At 44.0% G+C, this 23,561-nt stretch overlaps 1 protein-coding gene across 3 annotated transcripts in view; it reads right to left on the minus strand.

Annotated features, from left to right (window-relative positions):
* The window catches only part of ADAMTSL3 (ADAMTS like 3), a 331,627-nt gene that overhangs the window by 91,933 nt on the left and 216,133 nt on the right, over nt 1-23,561 (minus strand). For all 3 annotated transcript variants that reach the window (XM_087856588.1, XM_045813117.2, XM_045813118.2), the window contains exons 16-17: nt 14,825-15,111; nt 4,283-4,412 (exon numbers count right to left, since the gene is read on the minus strand). In XM_087856588.1, coding sequence (XP_087712714.1) covers nt 4,283-4,412; nt 14,825-15,111 — 417 coding nt within the window. The remainder of the gene's footprint in view (nt 1-4,282; nt 4,413-14,824; nt 15,112-23,561) is intronic.

The following is a 23,561-nucleotide window of genomic DNA, read 5'->3' on the forward strand; positions in this document are numbered from 1 at the left end:
ACATAAAAACAGACTCTTAATTTTGCAAAGTGGCCAAGACGTATTGTGCTTTATTATTCCTAGCTTGGAAAGAAGCTCTGTGGGCAAGACAGTGCTGGAGAAGATAGTGTGCAATCATTCTTGCTGAGGCCCAGCGATGAGGGGATGGGGACGCTGCTGCACACAGGACAGGTCAGCACACTTCTCTCAGTAGCCTTAAGAAACAGGGTCCAGACTTGCTACTAAAACGTGCTCCAGTTTGGTGAGCAAAGGAAGGGCAGCACTGCAGACTAAACGCAACCCTGCCATGCCCTCCTTGGAAGGTCAATAGAAGGCTGTTGTTCTTAAAACTAAAATGAACTCTGAGCATTTGCAACTACTCATGAATAGACAGGAGGATCCCCGCAGAAAGACTGGGCACAGTTCTGAAGATGTGAGTAAAAAAATGCAACTTGAAAGCACCCTCAATAGCAAAAGGCTGGAGTTGATAGGAACTTGCTGGCCACAAAGTCCAGCATCTTCCATCATTACTCAGATGAAGAAGCTGGACCCAGAGGGCTAAGGCACCTGTCTGAAATTCCTGGAGGGGGTGGAGCTGGGGCACCACCCCATGCCCCCAACCTGCTCCCAGTCCTCTCTCAACTATAAAGAGATCCCCTCTATCAAGGGTCTTAGCATAGGGTCCTAAGTGATCACTTTCCTGGGAGAGATTTAACTTGTTTTATGGTAGAAAAGGGCTCCAGACAGCGGGCATGGTATGTGCAAAGGCCTGAGGCATGAATGAACATGGGAGTGGGTCACGGTGAAAATTTACCATGGCTGCTGAGGATGTTCTCGGGGCGTTGTGCGTGTGTGCGCGCGTGTGCGTGTGTGCAAGCACGTGCATGTGCATGTGTTGAGGGTGGTAGTGACAGGAGATGTGGTCCAAGAACCTAAAAGCAGGGTCACAAAGGACCTTATAGGCTATTATGAATTATTTCCCCACAAAAGTTGTTGAAGCTCTGACTCCTAGTACCTGTAAATGTGATCTTATTTGGAAACAGGGTCTTTGCAGATGATGAATTTAGAGGAAGTCATTAGAATGGGCCCCAATCCAATATAAGTGGCATCCTTATAAAAAGTGGACATTTGGACAAAGAGACAAACAAGAGGAAGGCAATATGGAAGCCTGGGGAGAACAGCATCCACAAGCCGAGGAACGCCTACCAACAGCTGGGAGAGAGCCCTGGACCAGGTCCTCCCTCCCAGCCTTAGGAAGAGCCAACCCTTCCAGCCCCTTGATTGCAGACCCCCCAGCCTCCAGAACGGAGACAAAAACTTCTGTTGTTTAAGCCACCTCGTCTACGGCACTTTGTGACAGCAGCCCCAAGAAACCCACACACACGCTGCACTAAAGAACATGGACCGTGATCCACAGTACGGGAAGTTACCGGAGGGTTTTATGTGGGAGCTTCACACGGTCACTGCAATTTAGAAAGATCTCTGAAGGTCACACTTGTGCACATGGATCAGAGCAGGAAACACAAGAGGCAGGAACTACTGAAACAGTTCATGCAAAATGCCTCTCCATGAGGGCTGCAGCGGTTACGAACGGCTGGGGCAGATTGCTCAGAGGTTGAGAGAGAAAGCATCACAAAACGTGTCCATGTCATCAGAGGAGAAGTGAATCCAGAAAAAGCCACTTAATGCAAAGCCACTTGAGGAAGGGACTCAAATTCTATGATAAACAATAAATAGCGGGGAAATGTATGATCTGGACTTCACCTTAAAAAATTAAACTAAAAAATTATGAAATCAAATTATTTATCTAACCCTGAACATAATGTAGGTAGTCATTGCAACTGAGTGTGCTCATTCTTAGAATGAAGAAAGAATGGATTGTTTTGTATTTTCTCTCTTTTTTTTTTCTGAAAAAATTATATTATGACCCGCTACGACTGTCTTCACTTTCAGAGGAAGATCAGAACAGGGTTGTTTTTGCAAAAGCAAAACCAAGTTTCACCATTGTCCTCAGTGCCCTGCTGTGCAAATCCCTCTCATTTGAAGCATGCTTTGTGTTGGCACCTGTGTCCATTTTCTGTTTAATTGTCCACCTGTGCCCATGTCCCCATTTGTCAATGACTTGGGCTAGAAAGAAAAGACACAACTAGGTGAAGACCAGCTTTCTGTTGATACGGAATAAGATCTGAAGCTAGAAATAAAGCACACTCCAAATTTAGGGGTGACAGTTTCTTCTTTTCACTCTTCTTTGTTGATGGCTACAGAACTGCATGCTTAGCCAAACTGTAGTCACCATTTAGGGTTTGTATAAATTTCAAATCATTTTGTTTATAGTCTTTTTTCCAGAAAGAGAGTGCTGGCTGTTGTCGAGAAAGGGGAGGTGGTGCATGATTCCAGCTTTGTGGGAAAACGTGTTGGGAGAGTAAACTATGTGTCTTCCACTCGCTGTGTTTCCCCTTGTCCCTCACCCAGGTTTGGACAGGTGGCCATCTGCTCCCATCTACAAAGCCACAGGGGCGGGATGCGTCCGGAAGGAAAACAGAATCCCCTGGCTTTTCCAAAAATATCTGAGTCAGTGTTTCCAGTATTAGAATAAGAAACGATTGAGAAACCCAGATAAGTAATTTGGATTACGAGGGCTTGCTTGTACCCTTAACAGAAGTGCCACTTCTCCAAAGATAAAAGGGACACACCAACTAGATACACACTCAGCATTACACCCATACGATCGATGCTCTTGGAAAGCTCCGGACACACCTGACAAAACAGGCATCCTAAGCAGGGGTTAGACCGAAGCTCCCTGAAAGCCCTCCTGTATGTCTCTTCTGCAATCTTGGATCATTCCGGAATGCAGTAAGCATTGGGGGGGGGGGCAAGTGGGGCAGGGAGCGAAGCAGAGTTCCCTGTGCTGTTTCTAGACCTAGGTCCTAACTGCTTCTCAGTGGAGCACAGCCACGATGGCTCCAACACGAGTCAAGAAGCCCCTGGGATTTCCTTAGCCTACAACTGTCAGCAATATGGTCATGGATATAAAACACCGTGCCTGCCTCATTGGACGGGTGGCTCTCACTACGGCGAAGCGCACATCGGAGCCGGTCTCCTCCAGAGACTGTGCTGGTTGAAGAAGCAGACTCAGAAGAAAAGGTCCCGTCTGCAGGATGGGGAGCGCAGACTCCTAGGGTGGACATGCTTATTCTCTCCCCACCCCCATATCCCTCAGACCAGCAGGGCAGGGGTTTTTACACCACAGCCAACACACTTCACGGAATCAAAATCAGAAGGGTCAAGAGAATTCCAGAAGCAAACTTATTTCCTGGTTAAACATAAAATACACCTGTCCTTACTCCAGTATGACCAGAGGGACACAATCATCTTTCTCAGTCACTTAGGTTCCCAGATGTCGCAAACTTGACTTTAGGGAATAAAGGTACCTCATTAGATGGACGATATGATTACCAAGAGGCAGTTAAGAGATTCTGGCAAAGAGGGAGGGGAGTGGACTGAGAATGAGTGCTGTATTTTTGGCAACTGAATCGTGATGGAAGCGTGATCCAGACAACAAAGGTAAAGGAGTAAAGAAGGAAAAAACTGGCGGTTGGATTCTGGAAGTTCTTATGTTAGAAACCAATGATGCTGAGCCATGCCCTCTGCAGCCAGCAATGCCCAGGGATAGAGGAACACAGGGAAAATCTACCTCCCTTCTGATAAAATTCCCCAGGATCTCATAAGGACTTAAGCAAGGAAGCAGATGAACTTTTAGGGTCAACCTTTCAGATCAAGGAGACCAAAAACTAGTCGACCTCATCTATTCATGGAGGCCTGTAACACTGCACCCCTCACTCTGAGATCTAAGGCAAGTCAGTGGGAAGGGTGATAATACACAGGGTACAGGTAACAAGTAGGAGATCTGCTCAATCATTCAACAAATATGGACTGTGCACTGTGTATGGGTGCTAACTCTACTTTAGGTCGTGTGCTCTTTGATGTGGCCTGAGCCAAAGAAGCGCCCTTGAGGAGACAGAGAGGAGAAAGGGAACAGAACCGCAGGCCCCGTGGTTCTGCCGGCACAGACCAGCTGATGTTCATCCACAGGAGCTGGACTAACGGGGATTCCTGCTCAACACAGCGGTATCTGTGCGCCCAGCAGGAATCTGGCTGGAGAACGTGGAGAAGAGAGAACGCCGACCTAAGCCAAGTGATTTACCTTGGGTGGAGGCGTAAGCCTCTACGCACATGTGGGTGTCTCTGCAGGAGAGGGTGTGACCATCAGACACAGCGTCCTGGGAGCACGAGACACACATACCTGGGTGGGCAGGGCTCCGTGTTGCAAGCCTGGCTCATTGCTGGAGGACGGTGGACCGTATCGCACAAGGTGTCACTGACTGTCTGCTGGGTCTGGGTGTGCAAGCACACTGCTATGGCTTCTTGATGGCCTGGAGGTTGGAGAGAGAAAAAAAATGCAAATGACATAGAATAACTTACTGTGGGGGGAAAAATAGGGTCTCGGGATTTCTTAAGCCACTGCCCTTTGACTATACTGTTTGACTACAGGCTGATTTCAGGGTGCACATGGGAGCAAACAACTTTGCATTTTCCAAAGTCTTCCCATCTTTCATATTCTCTCAGTCACCTTTTAAACTCAGCCCCACTACCCTTCCCATGCAAATTCGCTCACTTTGAAACACAAAGAAGCACCCAACTCCCATCTACCTTCAGTCCTAGCTACATTCCAAATGCACTCAAAGTCCCCTCACCTGAGCCATCAAAGTGTTCCTCCCAAACATATACCATAGCTTCCCAAGGGGAATTTTCCTATCAGCTCCAAAAGAATAACATTTTTTCTATGTCACCGCACATGTGCTAATAACTTTGACGTACAACCCTTATTAAAACTTTCATTATGGTGTGAGTTGCTGTTCACTATTACTATAATTAGTAATATTTCCATTGCTAGCAAAAACAACAGCAATACCTCCCATTGGGAGAGTGCTCTGGCGTGTACAAAGTGCGTTCAACTGTACCATCTGGGCCCACAATAACCTTGTGAGGTCCAAAGAATGGTACCATCATCCACATTTTATTAATTTACTAATAAGGACACTGAGGTTTAGAGAGAAGTTAAGACAGCAAAAAAGGGGTAGATTCAAAACTAAAAATTAGATTTCCTATCTCCTAGGCCAGTGCTCTGTGTTCGTCCCTCAGGAATCCCAAAATGCAATACAGTCAACCCTCTTCCCAAAGCAGCGACTGCTTCTTGGGCAAATAGGAACACTTCCACAGGCTGATCTTTCCTTTGAGGCCAGACAGGTCTGTCTGGCCCCAAAGCCCACGTCTCAACCACGGTTCTTCGTCTATCGAGACAAAAAGAGTTATTGGAAAATCAGAACTGAACAAAATATAAATCAAACTCTTGATGAAAAAAAAATCACATAAAAAATGTAATAGCAACTTGACTCTGCTATTTGAAATATGCAAATGTATTCAGTTTCATGCAAGAATGTGTGTTCCATTATGTTGGAAGACTGTGGTTCTCTTTCCAAATGCCATGTTTCAATTCATCCGTTTTATGATACTTTACAGAATGCAGAATAGGCCAAAAGGATATATAAAATATACATCGGTGATGTTCAGTTCTCTCTGCTAAATTTTCTCCTGATTTCTTCAGTTGGATTCTTATGTTCCTGGCCATGGCGGGATGCAGTCTTCGATCTTCACGGATCTCCCGTGAAACTTTTTTTTTAAATAAACACTGGCTAACTTGAGATACCAAGGGGACACAGCTACAACCGAACCACCAGTTTCCATTTGCATATGTCAGGCTTCCTTACTGACTTCACAGGGGTACAGATGCTCATTTCTAGCAGGGCTACGTTTCTTTTTCATCAAAGTCCGGTTATCTTTCACATATATTTTAATTTCTAAGCAAAATTCTGTAGAAAATATACACCAAGACTATTTTGGAATGTTTTCTGGAGACGCAGTGGGTGGACCTTCAAGGTCTGGAGCCTTCTCATTTAACCATGTGGATGGAGTGCTACAACACTCACGAGAAATTTCTCTGTCTTAAAGCAAGCATACTCAAAGGAATGTAAAAAATTACTAGATGACTTAGGTCCCTTATTGAGGTAAAACGTATTTTCCAAAGACGCCATAACAATATCTTCCACCCCACATACTCGACCTATGAGATGACTTTAAAGCTTTTCACTTCAAGAGGCTTGATAACACTTTTATCTTCAAAAGTAGAAGTAAAAAATATAACTACGTTTATTTCATCTTATACTTAGCAAAACTTGGGTGATAACTGTGATGCATTTAGGAGCTATAAAATAAATGAGGCATTAAAATTTCAGTACCATTTTTCTGATCAATTCCTTTGGTAGCAGGAAGCAACGTCCCTCCATCCACAATTGACTTTGACAATGTCATAATAAGAGGGTCTTTGGGGGCAGAAATAATATTCAAAGCCTCCACCAAGAAATGAATTAACGATTAGAGGAGGAGGGGAAGGACTCAAAAAAGGGAAGCAGAGCCAATTAACTCATTTCCTTTTGTTGGTTTAGGGTTAGCGTGAGTTGGGTTCCTTGCACGCAAGTCTTGAGTAATTCAACATGCCAAATAACATCACACACACACACTCAATAAGAAATACCTGGAGCAATGAAGAACATCTAGTCAGAGAGCCTTTAAAGTGCTCTGTCCAGTATTTAATACATCAAGTTGTAAAATAAATACGAAAAAATAAGTTGAATAAGAAAAGTATGTTGATTTAATAACCAAAGAGCCTTGGGCCCTAGAAAGAGACATTAATATGCTCTTGAAGCACCAACAGAATATTAACAAAAACTGATCCTCTATTAGCCTATAAAGTGAACTGCAATAAGTTCCAAAAACCAGAAATCATGCAGGTCACGTTCTCTGACCACAACAGAGTCCAACTGTAAACAAATAATAAACAATTAAACCCTCAAGTCCAGCCATTAGAATTTTCCAAAAGTCATTCCCTATGTAACTGCTTGGTCAGAAAGAGTGAATGGCTCCCACATCATCTGTGGCCAGAAAAAAAGACAAGAGAGAGGCTTAAAGCGAACGGAGACCAAACAACTCGTAATAATAATTTCAATATTGTCATGAAATGGATGACTTTTTTCCCCAAAAAACCCTAATTTAGGGAAATTATTTGGAAATTAAGATTGTGAACACAACAATAAGCAGGGGTAGCTGGGGGCTTGAAAATAAAGTCAAAGATCCAGCCATGATGGTCTCCTCTCAAGAAGAGGTAGGAACCAGTGCTTTCAAACTTTTTAAACGGATCATATCCATGATATAAATTATTTCTTAAAAGATTTTATTTATTTGAGAGAGAGAGAGACAGAGGCAGCACACGAGCAGGGGGAGTGGGAGAGGGAGAAGCGAAATTTCCGCTGAGCAAGGAGCCTGATGCAGGGCTTGATCCCAGGACCCTGAGATCATGACCTGAGCCAAAGGCAGATGCTTAACCGACTGAGCCACCAAGGTTCCCCATGATATAAACTATTTAAGATTGTTGAAAGGTACGGAAAATTCCAATTCGTGTTGCAAATCTACTATAATCCTGATGATGACATCTATAAAGGGAAAAAAACCATATCTCCTTCGCAGAGTGTGGCCTTATACAATGCTCTATTACAGATTCAAGCCCAGGGCCATATTGAAAAGAACAGTTAATCCATCGTCCTCTTGCTCAGCTGATAAGCCACTGTGAAGGAGAGGACGCTACTCTAAACTCCCAGGTCACGAAAAAGAGGGGAAGCATGACATGCTCTGGGTCTGGAGAAGTGCCAAAGAACAGCCTCATTCTTGGTGTTCAAATGCAAGTGTTACAGCGCTGCAAAGAGGTGAGTTCTTTTTAGCAACCAGTGGAGGACACAGCTGGTAAAGATTAAGGACTGTTGAAACCATTTGGCCGCATGAAGGGCATCATAAACATCTCTGGAGCCTGAGAGGAAGTGACCAATTATATCCGGAGTGGCTGAAAGAAACTACAGCTAGACGCCTGTCATGACTCAAGGAGATCTGAAGAGAACAAAACAATGATTGCTAACCTTCCGTGTCGGGAACACATCTCCGTGGGGAGTACGCTAACGTGAGCCCACGGTGGGCCGATTCCGTTTTCGGTCCCATTTTCCCCTTTGTGGGAAGGCGTGCTTGGACTCCGCCACGTGAAACGAGGATACCCACAGGCAACTGCGTGCAGGCCAATACTAGCACATTGTAGTCAGCTGTGTAAGAAGAGACTGTGACACTGTGACCTCACATCTATGCATCCACTCCCCAAATCACTCACACACAAATATTCACACATGTACATGCACGCACACACACATGTGAAACAAGGAACTTCCTGCCATCAGGTATATAGACCCCGAGCCTCTCATACGCATCCTCCAGGCCTTTTCCCGGCCTATTTCAATTAGGAGCTGCCCCTTCCACTGCTGAAGACCCATCTCCACCACTGTGTGTTGGCTTTCACTCCTTTCCACCTTCCCAGGAAATCTGTTGATTATTTCGACTTTCGATTTCATTCCAGAGCTTCCTCACTTCTTTGTAAACGTACCCAAGCCACTCAGTCATTAAATAACACAACACACACACACACACACACACACACACACACACATGATGCCTTCTAGCCTCTTCCTTCTCTCTGTCTTCTTTATCACAGAAAAACTCTGCCCCAAAAATATCTATTCTTTTCATCTCCATATTGTCATCTGTCTCTCCTCTCTCCATCCTTTCAAATCTGACATCTGTATCCAACACTCCACTGGATGGAATCTTCAAGTCTTCAGTGGCCACCCATTCTCTTCCTGGAGATTCTCATTCATGCCCCAGGTTCAGTTCTCTCCATACACAGATGACTCATAAATGGTATTTCCAGCCTCGATCTTTGCACTTTGCCTCAGATTCACACACACCATGGCCTACTTAGCATCTCCATTTGGAAGTCCAAAGGCATGCTAAAGTCATTACATCCACAACGGAACCTGTGATTTCCTTGCGCCCAACAGGACCTCTGGTGAGCACTCATCATCTCAGAAAAGAATCCAGGACTCAGACGGGCCCCCTCATGCCCACTGGCCTCCTCTCCCCACAGACTTTCACCTTCTCCACATTTCTCCGAGTCATCTGCTGTCCTCCATCTCCAGCTTCCTTACCACTCAAGGCCAAGCCCTCACCTGGACAAAGCAACAGATTCTTAAGGGAGTCTCCCTTACATCTGTTCTTATCCCTTCCAAACCCTTTTCTACAATACTGCTGGACTCACCTTTTGGAAATAAACAAAAGTTTGATCATGTAACTCCCACTTTGATTCTCTGAATGGCTTCCCCTTGAGGTTGGGATAAAGAACCAAGTCAGCTTTGCCCGTAAGGCATTAATTAGGCCCTGCCTCCCTCTCTAGCATCAGCTCAGCATCTTCTGAGTACTCCAGCCGCACCTGCCTTCTTCATTCCCGGGATGGACCATGCACCTGCCGCCTAAGGACTTTGTACCTGCTCTTCTTTCTGCGGGGAATTCTCTCTGTGCCACCCCCTCCAGCCCCACTTTTGCTTAATTAATTCCTCATCTTTCAGACTTAAGTTCAAGTGTAACCGTTTTTAGGGAAGCTTCTTCTTACTTCCCTAATTAGGTCAAGTTCCTCCTATTATATGCCTTCATAGCACCATGAATCTCTTTTGCTATAACCAGCTGTGATTTACATGCATGTGTGTGATTATGTGATCAACGCATTTCCCCCACTGGATGTGAGTTCCAAAGGTAGGAACTACCAAGTCACTATCACCCAGCCCAGTGCCCACCACAAAGAAACACGCAATAAATACTTGTAGAATGTTGTTTTTGAACGAAACAACAGAGAGATTCCTGTTTCTGTCAGGACCGAGGCAAGGTTGGCATCGCCCACATTACTTACAATTGTTTTTACGATTCTAGATGATGCAATGAGATATAAAACTTACATAAGTTTGAAAGGGAAAAAAATGAAACTATCGTTAATCACAGATGATTATTTTACTTAGAGAATTCATTAGAATGGACTTGAAAATGAGTAGATTCTTTAAGGGGCTCAGCAATTTAATTAGATTTTTTAAAAGAGAAAAAAATGGCAGCATTATCAGAAGAACGCCTTATTATTAGTCTATGATAAAAATAATCATCCCACTAACTCTTGTTATAGACCACATGCCAGGCACTGTGATTAAGCACTTCTCCAACATCGTCTTGTTAAATAAGCACATTCAATCCTTTCATTAACCCTTATGAAGTAGGTATGGCCCTTATTTTACAAAAATGAGCCTCTACAAACTTATGTAAGTGGCCCAAAGAGAGTGGCAGAGCTAGGGTTCAAAGTGGGGTCAGGCTTCAAAGTCCATGCATCTGCTATTAGCTTGCGCTGCTAGAAAATACCAAGATAAAAAGGAAAGGTCATAAGTGCAACAAATAACATAAAATACAAAGAAATATTCTGGTGAGGAAGGTTTAGGATGCAGTAAATTACAAAACCTTAGCAGAGGGTCTTGGAAAGGATGTCTGTGTGTACGGGCTCGCACACGCACGTGCACACGCAGGCTGCACGCATACATATGTGCCCCTAGAAGCTGGAGATGCAATATGTCTGCATTCTTCAAGCTTCTGGGAATTAAAAAAGAATTCTCTGTTGCCACTCCAGTATGAAAGCAGATTTAGGAAAGGTTCTCAAGTACCAGCAATAACGACGAATACATTTATTTTGATTTCCTGTATGATGTGAAGATAAGTTAGAAGATACAGGTACACAGATTATCAGGATGTGGCCAAAAGTTTATCTTTTCAGAAATCTGTAATTTGCATATATTATTCTTCTACCAGAAACAGGAATGTTGGGGAAATAGCTAGATGCCTGGGGAAATTCTATTTTCCTATGGTATTCAGTTCCAGCAGAGCAGGGTGAGGGTTAAAAACCGACACTCGTAACCACACATAAGTGGACTCTAGAGGCTGAGCCTCAACTCAGAAACAACATTAAAATGGATCACAGAGAGGCAAGTATCACTGCGTGTAAGAAGTACCATCAAGACAAGAAAGGCGAATGACCAGAAGCTATGATTCCACTGAGTCAAGGACGGTGTCCTATTGTTACATCCCGATACTGAGCCCAGAACCCGAAACCACTGACTCCAGCCCAGAGCAGGCATGCGGTTCCCTGCCTTCATAGAGGATTTTGGTTTCAAGCATTAGGCCTTCAGCATTATAGAATTTAGTGATCTATTTGAAAGGAAAATTTAAGCTTGACCCCACAAAGGTAAACACATCACTTTTTGCCAAGTTAAAAAGCTTATTGTATTGTACTTATCATTCAACCCACCCTCTCTAAAGGGTGAGAATTATTTTCTGTTTTGGGCTGCGTGATGGCCTCTGAGCCTCAGTTTCCCTAACTGTAACATTTGGGTTAGTGGATATCCAAGGTTCATTTAAATGATATTATTCTAGGATTAAACAATATAATACACCTTCCCAAGGCTAAATTGTTGTTTAACTGAGTATTGAAAGATTTCCAAGTTGATCTCTGTTAAAATTTGTAAAATGGGTTCCAGATTCACAACAGGACGTCAGAAAATAAACAGGCACGTTCACATCAACCATCTGAACACTGAACTGCACTTCTGACACGTTCAAGGCATTTTCCCTTCTCACAGCACGCCCAAAGGGCCACAAGGCCAATAAGGAGAAACTCGATTAGCCAAGTTTCACAAAAGCTGGATGTGTTGAATGGATTCAAAGCCCATTTTACTACTCCGAGGTATATACCCAAGAGCAATGAAAATATATGTCCATATAAAAATGTGTACCGGAATGATCATAGCAGTATTATTCACAACGCCCAACACACACAAATAACCCAAATTTCCAACTGATGAATGGATAAAGTATGGTACATCCATACAATGGAATAGTATGAGTCATGAAAAGGAACGAGGTACTGATTAATGCCACACCATGGATGAACTTCAACTGGAAACATTACACTAAGTGAAAGATGACAGTCACAAAGGACCACCTATTATGCGATTCCATTTATATGAAATGTCTAGAATAGACAGAGAGTAGATTAGTGGCTGCCAGGGGCTGCCACTGGCAGGGAAAATGGGGGTTTGATGAAACATGGGGAATGACTGCTTAAGGGTACAGCATTCTTTGGGGGGTAAAGTATTCTAACATTGATCGTGACGATGGTTGCACAACTTTCTGAATATACTAAAATCCACCAAATTGAATAGTTCAAATGCATAAATTTATGGTAGGTGAATTACATCTCAATAAAGCTATTACCAAAAAAAAAAAAAACTGGAAAAGGAAAAAGAAAGTCATTCCCATGGGTTCAGCCACGGTACACAACACAATAGCAGATTCTAACATTTTGGCATCAAGCTTCAAAGATGAGGTCTAATAGACTCTGCCACCTGAATCAGAATTAACCTGGTCATCTTTCCTCAGGCAACTCCAACTGGTCTGTTAGTTCCAAGGACCCAACATGTCATGCTTTCCCAAATCGGGCAGGACCTTTCCAGTCAGGGAAAGAACTAAAATCAAGGATGACAGAGTACTACACAAAACAGTAATTCTACCAAAGTCAGCATTCAAAAGCTTGAGGGGTGCCTGGGTGGCTTAGTTGGTTAAGTGTCTGACTCTTGATTTTGGCTCAGGCCGTGATCTCAGGGTCGTGGGATTGAGGTCCGCATCGGGCTCCGAGCTCAGTTCAGAGTCTGTTTGAGATTATCTCCCTCTGCCCCTCCCTGTGTTCGCTCTCTCTCTCTTTCTCTCTCTCTCTCTCTAAAATAAATAAAAAATCTTTTTTTTTAAAAAAAGCTTGAGATTAACAGATTTGAGGGCATGCGTGCAATAGTAGGATTTGTTTCTGCTCTCATAATAAAAGACAAAGCTCCAGGCTCCTGGTGAAACTGCAAGAATGTGGTAGCTCAGGAGGGGTATAGAAAGATAATGTTTCACAGTAATGTAGTAGAAAGTTCCAGACATCTATAATCACAGTTGAATAGGAGACCAATCTTGCATCACAGCAACCAGCTCTAGAGGGATTCTCCAGACTCATCAAGAAAGTACCCATTCCTATTATCGCCAAGAGCATGTCAAAAGGGGAAGGAAGGGAAAAATAAAATAAGATGAAATCAGAGAGGGAGACAAACCCTAAGAGACTCTTAACTCTAGGGAACAAACTGAAGGTTGCTGGAGGGGAAGGAGTGGGAGGATGGGGTAACTGGGTGATGGACATTAAGGAGGGCACTTGAAGTAATAAGCACTGGGTGTTATATGCAAATGATCAAACACTAAAGTCTACCTCTGAAACTAATAATATAATGTATGTTAATTAATTGAATTTTAATAAAAAAACGTTAAGGTTTCCAAGCTCTAACAAGGGTGGTGTCCAGGGTCCTGAACTCAGAGGGAGCAGGAGTTCAGTTCTGGGCAGCAGGAGCACAGGTGCGGCTGAGATTACGTGCCCTGGCAGCAAATTAGGGTCCAGGTGAATAAGAAAATCTGAATTCCTAGCTAGTTGGGTAGGCTTCTAAAAACCAGGGAGAAGCAAGTAAGAGATCAGAGAGAATGCAGGGGCAGATAAGAGTTCTTAAATTCTATGTGCATCGTCCATATGAAAGGCAGCAGTAGCTTAGCTGAAGCCTGGGGTAAAACATACGCCCCTCCACCTGGGTCTACAGCAGGCCGGCAATGTCGGAGAACTGGTGTCTGTCAGGAGAGGTGGGTTTAGAGGCTGAATTAGGACAGGACAAAGACAGATACCATCAGGTCTCGGAGACTGGATGGGAAGGACTGGGAATTTACTTAAGAGCCTGGGGGACAAAGGGTGAGGGGCTCAGGCACAGTGACAGGACCATGAGCTCCAAGACCTGATGAGGAGTTTCAAGTAATGGGCTCAGGACCACCAGGAGGAGTGGAGCATGCACTTGACCCAACTGCCTTCCAAGGCAGCAGCTGCTTGGATTCTTCCCACCGTTGGCTGGGACTGAAGTCGGCACACATTTAGTGACCAAGTTTTGCCACAATCACCAGAGTCCACGTCCCCAGGTGTCAGGAGTCCTGCATTCCTGATCGGATGGGCCCCCTTCACATCAGTAGAAGATCTAACTTTCCAATTATTTCTATTTCCTTCCAAAAAGGAGAGCCCCAGAGAATAACTATCTGGACTCCTGCTCTCTACTCATTCACTCCCTTTTGGATCCTGGAACGCTTAATAACCCTGGGGCCAACTTTTACACTATTGAGGCCCCCGACCATATTAGCACTCCCTGATCCTAACAAGTCCACAGGCTACACACATGACTCCACATGTACACATGTAAACCGTAGTCATCAGTATGTTCCGCACTGGTTTCTGGCCCAATGTGCGGGTATGAGCCTAACTATATTCTGAGGATGACTCCTGACAGACTGTGTGAAGATATGACAACCCCAGCCCACCTCACTTTGCAACACTGATTTATGGGCAAGACTGCCTCGACCTACACTTCCTATTTATTCCATATTAATCAGTGGCCTCTTTCCCCATCTCACTTATGCAGACGCTAAGGCCAAAGGAACATACCATTTTTTTGATCACGATATAATCCCACTACCCTTTATCTTCCTAGAATAATCATGATGGAAAATAAAGAAATGGCTAGTTTGCAGTTATTCAAATGATTTCACCTCCTTCAGACTTTTCTAACTTGCATATTTGGCTTGAATGATTTCGTGATTTCTCCAATGGTTAGCAACACAAGACGAGACCATCCCTGGAGCGAGAAGCAAGTACCTCCCAAGCACGTCGCCGTGCACGGGGTGAACCCCGCGTACTCCCAGTGGTAAGTCATCCTGCTGTCCTCCTGGAGAGAGGTGTCCGGCTCACTGGAGGCAGGGCCCTCGTCACACGGCTTGAGGAGGCAAGGCCGCTCGGTGGGCAGCTGGGGGCCTTCACACTCTTCCTCAGGCAGCTCGGTCTCTGTCTGCGTGAACGTGAGGAGCACGCGACACTTCACCTCTCGGACCTGGACGCCCGGCCCACACGTGGTGCTGCAGGCTGACCAGGGCTCTGGAATGAACCTACGGAAAACCGGGAAGGGGGGGGAAGAACATGCAATCATTACATCTGGGCCACAGAGGAGTGATAAACATTCTCTGCAGCGAAAAAGTAACTTCATTCAGAGGGAATTCAGAACATTTGAAATGCCATACTTCTGATGCTCACATGTCATTAACCAATTTTCGAATCTTATTAACAACAGAATTTTCCCTAGAGATACATTGAATGTTTGCATCCATTTTATAACTCAAGTTCTGTGCTATGAACTTTGCATAATATCATTAAAATAAGGGGGCGCCTGGGTGGCTCAGTTGGGTAAGTGCCCGACTCTTGATTTTGGCTCAGGTTGTGATCTCAGGGTTGTGAGATCAAGTCCCGTGTCTGGCTCCACACTTAGCTTGGTCTGCTTCTCTTCCTTTTCCTCTCCCTTTGCCCCTCCCCACACTCTATCTCCCTTTTTTTTTCTCTCTCTCTCAAATAAATATTTTTAAAAATATATATCATTCATTTTTTTAATTTGGTAATAAAGAAGCCATTCTGCAGTGATAATTTCTAATCTGATTTCTTTTGTAATATGGAGATTTTTCACCAATATGTATTCATCTAATCTTTATCAGGCTTATCCTTTAACTGGCAGGTTTTATTAAACCCTCAATATTTAGGAGCTAAGCTACAAGACAACAAATGTTTTCAGCAGAGTAGATGAAGCTTTCATATTCTTTTCTATTTACATAAATACACTGAACTTCCTCTTCTTGAAAGTATCTTAGGTCTTCCACAATCTAGCTGAATGACGTATTTATTTCTGATCCTGAACTATTATCCACTGAATCAGAGGTTGTCCACCTACGGCCTACAGGTCAAGTTCAGCAGACCTGTTTCCCCACAGCCTACTAGCTAAGAATGATTCTGATGGTTTTAAATGGATGGGGGAGGGGGAAGAAGGATAATCTTTTTGTGAATGGCATAAATTCTGCCTGCTTTTGAGCTACATGGTAGAGCCGGGTATCTGCAACAGAAACTGTCTGGCCGGCAAAGCCTAAAATATTTACTGTCTGGGTTTTTGCAGAAGATGTTTGCTGATTCCTACACTGAATTTAAAAGCATAGATTCAAGAGAGGCATAGATATTTAAGATATCCTGCTCTTCCATCATGAGACACCCATGCTAGACAAAGTAATAGAGTAAGTCTGGGGACAATGGGTTAATTTACTCCAAACCTCTCCCAAAGACTATGACATATGAACACATACCATAAATGCTACGAGGGGAATATGGTATGCATCATTTCCTATGTTTAAGTGAATACAGAGCTCTATGCACAGGATAATGTACTAAGTCACTTCAGAAAAATGATTGAGATGTAGTTCCCAGACTTAATGTTCAAAATCTCAGAAAGATAGGGTAATGAGGGTCTCTCTGAGTCCTCCAACTGTCTCTCCCTGGACAAGACGTCATCACAGCTGTCCACAACGGCACATTCCAATCAGCAGAATGAAACACCATTGCTATGCATGAGCCCAGGAAAGAACTACCAGTAAACCCTCCAGATTTTTTTTGTGTGTACTAAAAACTGTTAGTGGAGAACTCCCTCCCCTAACCTTCCTAGACCAGGAGAGGGCCTGCCCGACTGTCCAGGATGGAGTTACTGGAATAATATTTGCACAATGCTCTTTTCTTTCCTTGCTGTTTTCCCCAGAACTGGAAAGAAAAATCCGGATTAAATTTAAAATAAGGAGGGGGCCACTGAGTGGCTCAGTCATTTAAGCATCTGACTCTTGATTTCAGCTCAGGTCATGATCTCAGGGTCATGGGATCAAGCCCCGAGCTGGGCTCTACACTGGGCATGGAGCCTGCTTAAGATTCTCCTTCTCCCTCTGCCCCCTCCTAAAATAAATAAATAAATCTTTTTAAAAATTTTAAGACAAGGAATCCATACAATGTATTAATATAAGGTCAGTTAAAAGAAGGAGGTGGGTATGGGGCACCCAGATGGCTTAATCGGTTGAGCATCCGACTCTTGGTCTCAGATCAGGTCACAATCTCAGGGTTGTGAGATCGAGCCCCGCATCGGGCTCCACACTCAATAGGGAGTCTGCTTGAGAGTCTCTCTCCCTCTGCCCCTACCCCTGCTCATGCTCTCTCTCTCTAAAATAAACTCTTTTTTTGGGGCGCCTGGGTGGCTCAGTCGTTAAGCGTCTGCCTTCGGCTCAGGGCGTGATCCCAGCGTTATGGGATCGAGCCCCACATCAGGCTCCTCCGCTGGGAGCCTGCTTCTTCCTCTCCCACTCCCCCTGCTTGTGTTCCCTCTCTCGCTGGCTGTCTCTGTCAAATAAATAAATAAATCTTTAAAAAAAGATAAGATAAAATAAACTCTTTTTTTAAAAAAGGGTGTGGGTCTATATTAATTGAGCAGGAACAGCCTCCACTTAGAGATAGTTAAATGAAGTAAGTATGGGGTAATTCACGTACTATGATCTTTTGTCGAAATACACACAGAAAGTCACACATACGCATATGTAGTGTACATATTATATAAGTGCATATCTATTTATAACACATATGTTTATGTACACTGATTCCCGTATAATCTCTCTTTTCTGGAAGCGACTGCACGTGCCAGGGTCTAGAGTGCGAAGAGGAGGCTTCCACTTCTTCTTTGTAGCTTGAAAAGGTTTGAATTTTCTCACCGTGAGCATACTGTACATTTACAGTCACTATTTTTTCCCCTCCTCTCTCCTTAGTAATAAAAACTTAAAATTGGGGATTTTGCTTTAATGGGAAATAGGTTTTTTTCACTCAGATTGGACTCCTGGGACTCCTATGATCCAGAACCCTGACAGAATACGGGGCAGGCGAGGGGGCTCACCTCCTTTCCCAACAGGGCAAATGATGGTTGCGTCCAGTGTTTTCCTAAGGCATCCAGGATGTTTCAAGTTGGTTTTCAGAGGTCCTTTTAAGGGTCCTCTTAAAAACCAGATCCAAGAGCTGTCCAGATTAGCCATGAGTGATTTCAGAGGAGGAAAAAAAGAAAAGCTATGGCAACTCAAAGTTTATGCATAAACTAGAATGATTTTCTTCCGTGGATTTTTTAAAATTTTTCATTTATTATTATTTATTCATTTATTTTTTCTTAAAGATTTGATTTATTTATTTGACACAGAGAGAGAGAACAGAAGCAGGGGGAGGGGCAGAGGGAGAAGCAGGCTCCCCGCCGAGCAGGGACCTGATGTGGGACTCGATCCCAGGACCCTGAGATCATGACCTGAGCCAAAGGCAGACGCTTCACTGACTGAGCCACCCAAGGGCTCCTATTATCGTTTATTTAAACAAAAGATATTATAGTGTTCATGCAGTTCTGAGTCTTGTTTTGTTTTATCCTCAAAGAAAAAAAATTCTTTAAGGATGCAAAAAGGGAACAGAGTCGCATGAAAACATCTGAAATGCCATGTCTGCACAAAACGCAACCAGAGAAATGGAGTGCGTTCCCTACGTCTGCACCTTGCAGAAGAACTTAGAATAGCACCTCACTACCGTAACAGTTTAGACACAAGATAATAAAATGACAGAATAAAATGGGAAACTATGGAGCTGAAGAAATAAACTGTGAAGCCTGAGGACATGATTCCAAATCTCATCAGGAATTCAGAACCTGGAAAACGCAGAAGAACCAGGGCTGATGATCAGAATGATGACACAGGCAGGACTTGGCAGTGCTGAGAGCAAGAGAAGCTTCTGGAGCAATCGGAGGGGTGGAGGGGAAGGGCAGGCTGCAGAGGGAACTGTCTGGGATGACAGAAGTGTTCTGTATCATGCCCGAGGCTATGCTATAGGGCTGTTTCCACCTGTTAAAGCTCATCCTTTAAATAGACACGGTTTACTGTATGTAAATCATACCTCTCCGAAATGGACTTTTTAATTTTTATTTATTTATTTATTTTTTAAAGATTTATTTATTTGAGAGAGAGAGAGAACACAAGTGCAGGGAGGGGCAGAAGGCGAGGGACAGAATCTCAAGCAGACTCTGCACTGAGCATGGAGCTGGGTGTGGGACTCGATCTCACAACCCTGAGATCATGACCTGAGCCAAAATCAAGAGCTGGACACTTAACTGACTGAACCATCCAGGTGCCCCCAAAATGGACTTTTTAAAATGGCGGCTTTTAGAGACAAAATGAGAGAGAACCTAAATAATTCAATATTGAACATACTGGCTTCTTCAAGTAGAGGTTCCAGCACACGGCAAACAGAAAAAGTGTTCAGATACGAAATATGTAAAAAAAAAAAAAAATTTAAAGTGCCTAAAATACAGCTTGGAAAGGCACACTGTCTTCCAGGAAAAAAGTGATAAAAAATGATGAACATAAAAACCTAGAGTTTCAGGCAGAATAACAGCCACCCCGAAGACACTCATACCCTCGTCCCCAGAATTTATGAATATGTTATACTGCATGACAAAAGAAATTCTGCAGCAGTGGTTAAGGTTATGCACCTCAAGATAAGGAGACTGTCCCCGCAGATAATTCAATCACACGAGGCCTTAAACACAGAGAAACCTCTCTGGCTGGAGTCAGAGAGATGCAGGAAAAGAGCAAGAGAGAGTCAGAAAAATGAAGGGCACTCAACCCGCAGTTGCTGGCTCAGAGACGGAAGAGGCCAGGAGCCAAGGAATGCAGGCAGCCTCTGGAAGTTGCTAGCAACTCCCAGAGCCAGCAAGGAAGTGGAGACTTCAATTCTACGACTGCATGGAACTGAATTCTGCCAATGACCTGAATGAGCCTGGAAGCACATGCTCCCTCAGGACTCCCCCACAGAGGCGCTCAGGCTGACAGACACCTTGATTTTGGCTTGGCAGGACCCAGCGCAGGGGAACCGGCAGAATCTGATGGGCTCCTCACCTACTGAACTGAGCTGGCAAATGTGTATTAAACCACTCGGCTTGCGGTGAATGGTCATAGCAGCCAAAGCAATTCAAAAGCTTTGAATTTTCTAACCTGCCTGAAAATTTTTTTGAAAATCAGGAACTTTGAAATAGTTCCTAACAAAGCAAGCTATGTCACCCTGCTCATTTTAAAGATGGAGACATCAACAGAAATGGGATGTTTAGGGACACATGGGGGGCTCAGTCAGTGAAGCGTCTGTCTTTGGTTCAGGTCATGATCCCAGCGTCCTGAGATCGAGCCCTCCATCGGGCTCTCTGCTCAGCAGGGGAATCTTCTTCTCCCTCCCTCTCTGCCTCTCTCCCTGCTCATGCTCACGGTCTCTCTCTCTCTCTCTCTTTTATATATCTTTTATATATGATAAATAAAATCTTTAAAAAAAAAGAAATGTAAAAAGTATAAGGAATAATGAAATGGGATAAGAAAACGTAAAAGGCCAGTATAAATTTCAGGAAAGAAGAGATGAATTTATTCTTTGATGATGCCTTGCTTGGTAACTATGGGAAACAGTCAAGTTAATTGAAGATTTTTGACTTGATAACTACGGGAAACAGTAAAGTCAATTGAGATTTTCGGGAAAAAAATCAGAGTTCAATAAAATAGTCTCTATCTATCTATCTATCTATCTATCTATCTATCTATCTATCCTAAATTTACCAGGTTTCCCAGAATTCAGCCAACACTTGCTGCTAGTGTCGGCTGCCAGGCGCTATGCTAAGAACTTTACATGTATTATTTGAACATAATTTTCATAACAACCTTTTGAACAAGTACCATTGTTTCTTGACTTTACAGATCAAAAAAAACTGAACCTTAAAACACATAAAAAAATAAAACTATAGAATAAAAACTCTATAAGAAAGCACAGTCCACTTGATTAAAACCGCAAAATACCGAGAGGGTTCTAACCCCAGAGAAAGGAATAACCGGAAAGAACATCACATGTCTCCCAATGAGAAGACTCCAAACTGTAAAGTTGTCGTTCCCCCCCCCCCCCCCGTTTAATTATTTTAGCAAATGAATGCGGTTCTGATGCAATTTGGGGGAAGAGGCTGGAAACAGACAAAACAACTTCCAAGTTTTACGGGAGGTTAGGTGAGGAGTGAGGAGCCTGTTGAAAGGGAATAACAGTTACACGGCACTTGCACAGCCTGAGAGAAAAAAGGACTAAAAAGGAACAGTGATTCCAATACTATGGGATTGGCCATGGGGTACCCCATTTACACAGTGAAGGCACTTTGAAATCAGAAACCGAAACAAATCATTCACTAGATAGTGCTGGGCAACTCATTAATTAGTGGGAGAGACACCACGTATCACATTCCCCGTGGATCAAAGTTACAGGGAAACCATGAAAACATGAAAGCAAAGTTGACCTTTGAACAGCTCGGGGTTTAGGGGCACGGACCCCCCCCCCGCAGCCCCTGCCCACAGTCAAGAATCCACGTGTAACTTCTGACTCCCCAGACTCGTAATCGACAGCCTCCTGCTGCCTTACCCATAACGTACACAGTCAATCGCGGCTATATTGTATGTTGTATGTACCACGAACTGTCTTCTTACAATCAAGTAAGCTGGAGGGAGAAGTGTAATTAAGAAAACTTTTAGGAAGAGAGAGTACATTTACAGTGTCACACTGCAAAAATCCACAGGTAAGCGGACCCACTGCACTTCAAACCCGTGTTGTTCAGGAGTCATAAATGTACTAGAAAACGGCATTAAAAAAAAATCGTTTCCCCATGTTGATGCAGGTGTGGGAAGGAGGGCGGGCTCCAGGACTCCCGTGGACAGGTAAATTCATACTGACATTCTGGAATGAAACTTGACTGTAGAAATGCAATGCCTCTGATGGGCCCGCCTTAAGTTCCGGAAATTCCACCCGGCAGATATGTCCTACCTAGATAATCAGAGACGTACAACTTGAGATCGGCTGCAGATTGTTGCTGCTGTTTTAATCAGAGTGAATATCAGCAAGAAGCTGCAGACAGCCAGAAAGATCTTTCTAAAATGCAATCGTGACGACATCACTTGTTAAAACCCTCCCACTGCCTCCACATGAAGTCCAAGCTCCTTAGTGCACCATGAAGACCAAGACCTGCTTCTGTTTCCAGCGGCAACCTAGCTGCCTTGCTCTCTAGCCTCCAGGCCCCTCTCCACACTCAGTATACGTCAACCGCCAGGTACGGCCCCCCGTAGACCAAGTGGCCGGCACGCAATCCCAAATACTTGGCACTCTGCTCGTCTGACACCCGCCTACATCTCAGGACCTGAGTTCATGCCCCACGTCTCCCCGGAAGCTATCCCTGACCCCTAAACCTCACAGGAGGGTAATATCACCACTAAATTCTCTGTCTACCTTATTAGACAACCTGAGCTCGAATTCAGGTCACCTGACATTAAACTGGAGCTCTTCTTAGAACACATGCCAGAGAGCCACTGTCTACCACGTAACAGCTCTGAAATGCTGGTCACTGCCTTAACCTTTCTGTGCCTTGGTGTCTTCAGCCCTGAAGTGAGGGTAATGTTAACACCTCCTCATAAGGTGTTGGAATCGAATTGTTGGAATTAAACGAGTCAATCCACATAGAACCCTGGCACAAATGAACTCCTCAATATTAGCTGTTAGTACCATCGTGAGAAAAACAGATGTCTGAAAGAAGACATAATTCGGTTTTAGCAAATACGGCTTCCACAACGGGAGAAGCCAAAACGGCAGGAAGGAAACATCCAAAGTGCTCTAAATCCTGTTTCCTTGGTTTTCACATATGAAAAATGGGAGAAGGGGCAACACAGCTGCAGAAGCATCTTGAATCCCAAAGAAACCAGGACATCTCCAGGGAAGACCTTTTAAAACAACGATGAACCGTATCAACCGTCAACACATTCCACAGCTGGGAGCTAAGAAAGGTCAAAATTGCGGTTCTCTTGGCTTAGCTTCATAAGCTATAATTTTTATTTTCCCAATTAAAAAAAAAAAAGCTTTTGAACATCCACTCCTTGTGTAAATCCAGAGCGCAGGCCATGGTAAACCACAGAGACAGAAATATTTATCTTCTCCAGGCAGGTTTGGCAGGCTTTCCTCGGGGGATCTGAAATATAGCTACGTTCACCTTCTCCTTCATTGTCAACAAGCAAGCATCCCCAAACCACAAAAGACAGTGGTTATAGAAGGATGAACTGGAACCTGAGGTATGTTGCGGTTTTGTTTGGAAATCGAGGGAATGAATAGAGTCAGAAGTGGTGGGAGGAAACTATAAACTTCACACTAGACAGCCAGGAACAGGCCGGAATCTGCCAGCAGCGTGAATTATAAAGGAAAATTGCATAGAGACCGCAGAGGGAGAGAGGGAGAGAGGAAGCAAGGAGGAGGCAGCCACACAGGCCGGGAACAGGTGCTGGGGGCTCAGTCTTCCATTCTGGAGAGAAAGGGGTGGTGTCTTTCAGGAGGAAAGGGCATAGCAGCTTTGCTCAGGGAGTAAGGGGAGGAGGAAACCAGCAGCAAAAGCAGGTTTGGAATGAATACAGGGCCT

This window comes from Ursus americanus, chromosome 28 (genome assembly GCF_024610735.1).
Source record: "Ursus americanus isolate L20-20 chromosome 28, mUrsAme1.1.p, whole genome shotgun sequence".
NCBI classification, from domain to species: Eukaryota; Metazoa; Chordata; class Mammalia; order Carnivora; family Ursidae; genus Ursus; species Ursus americanus.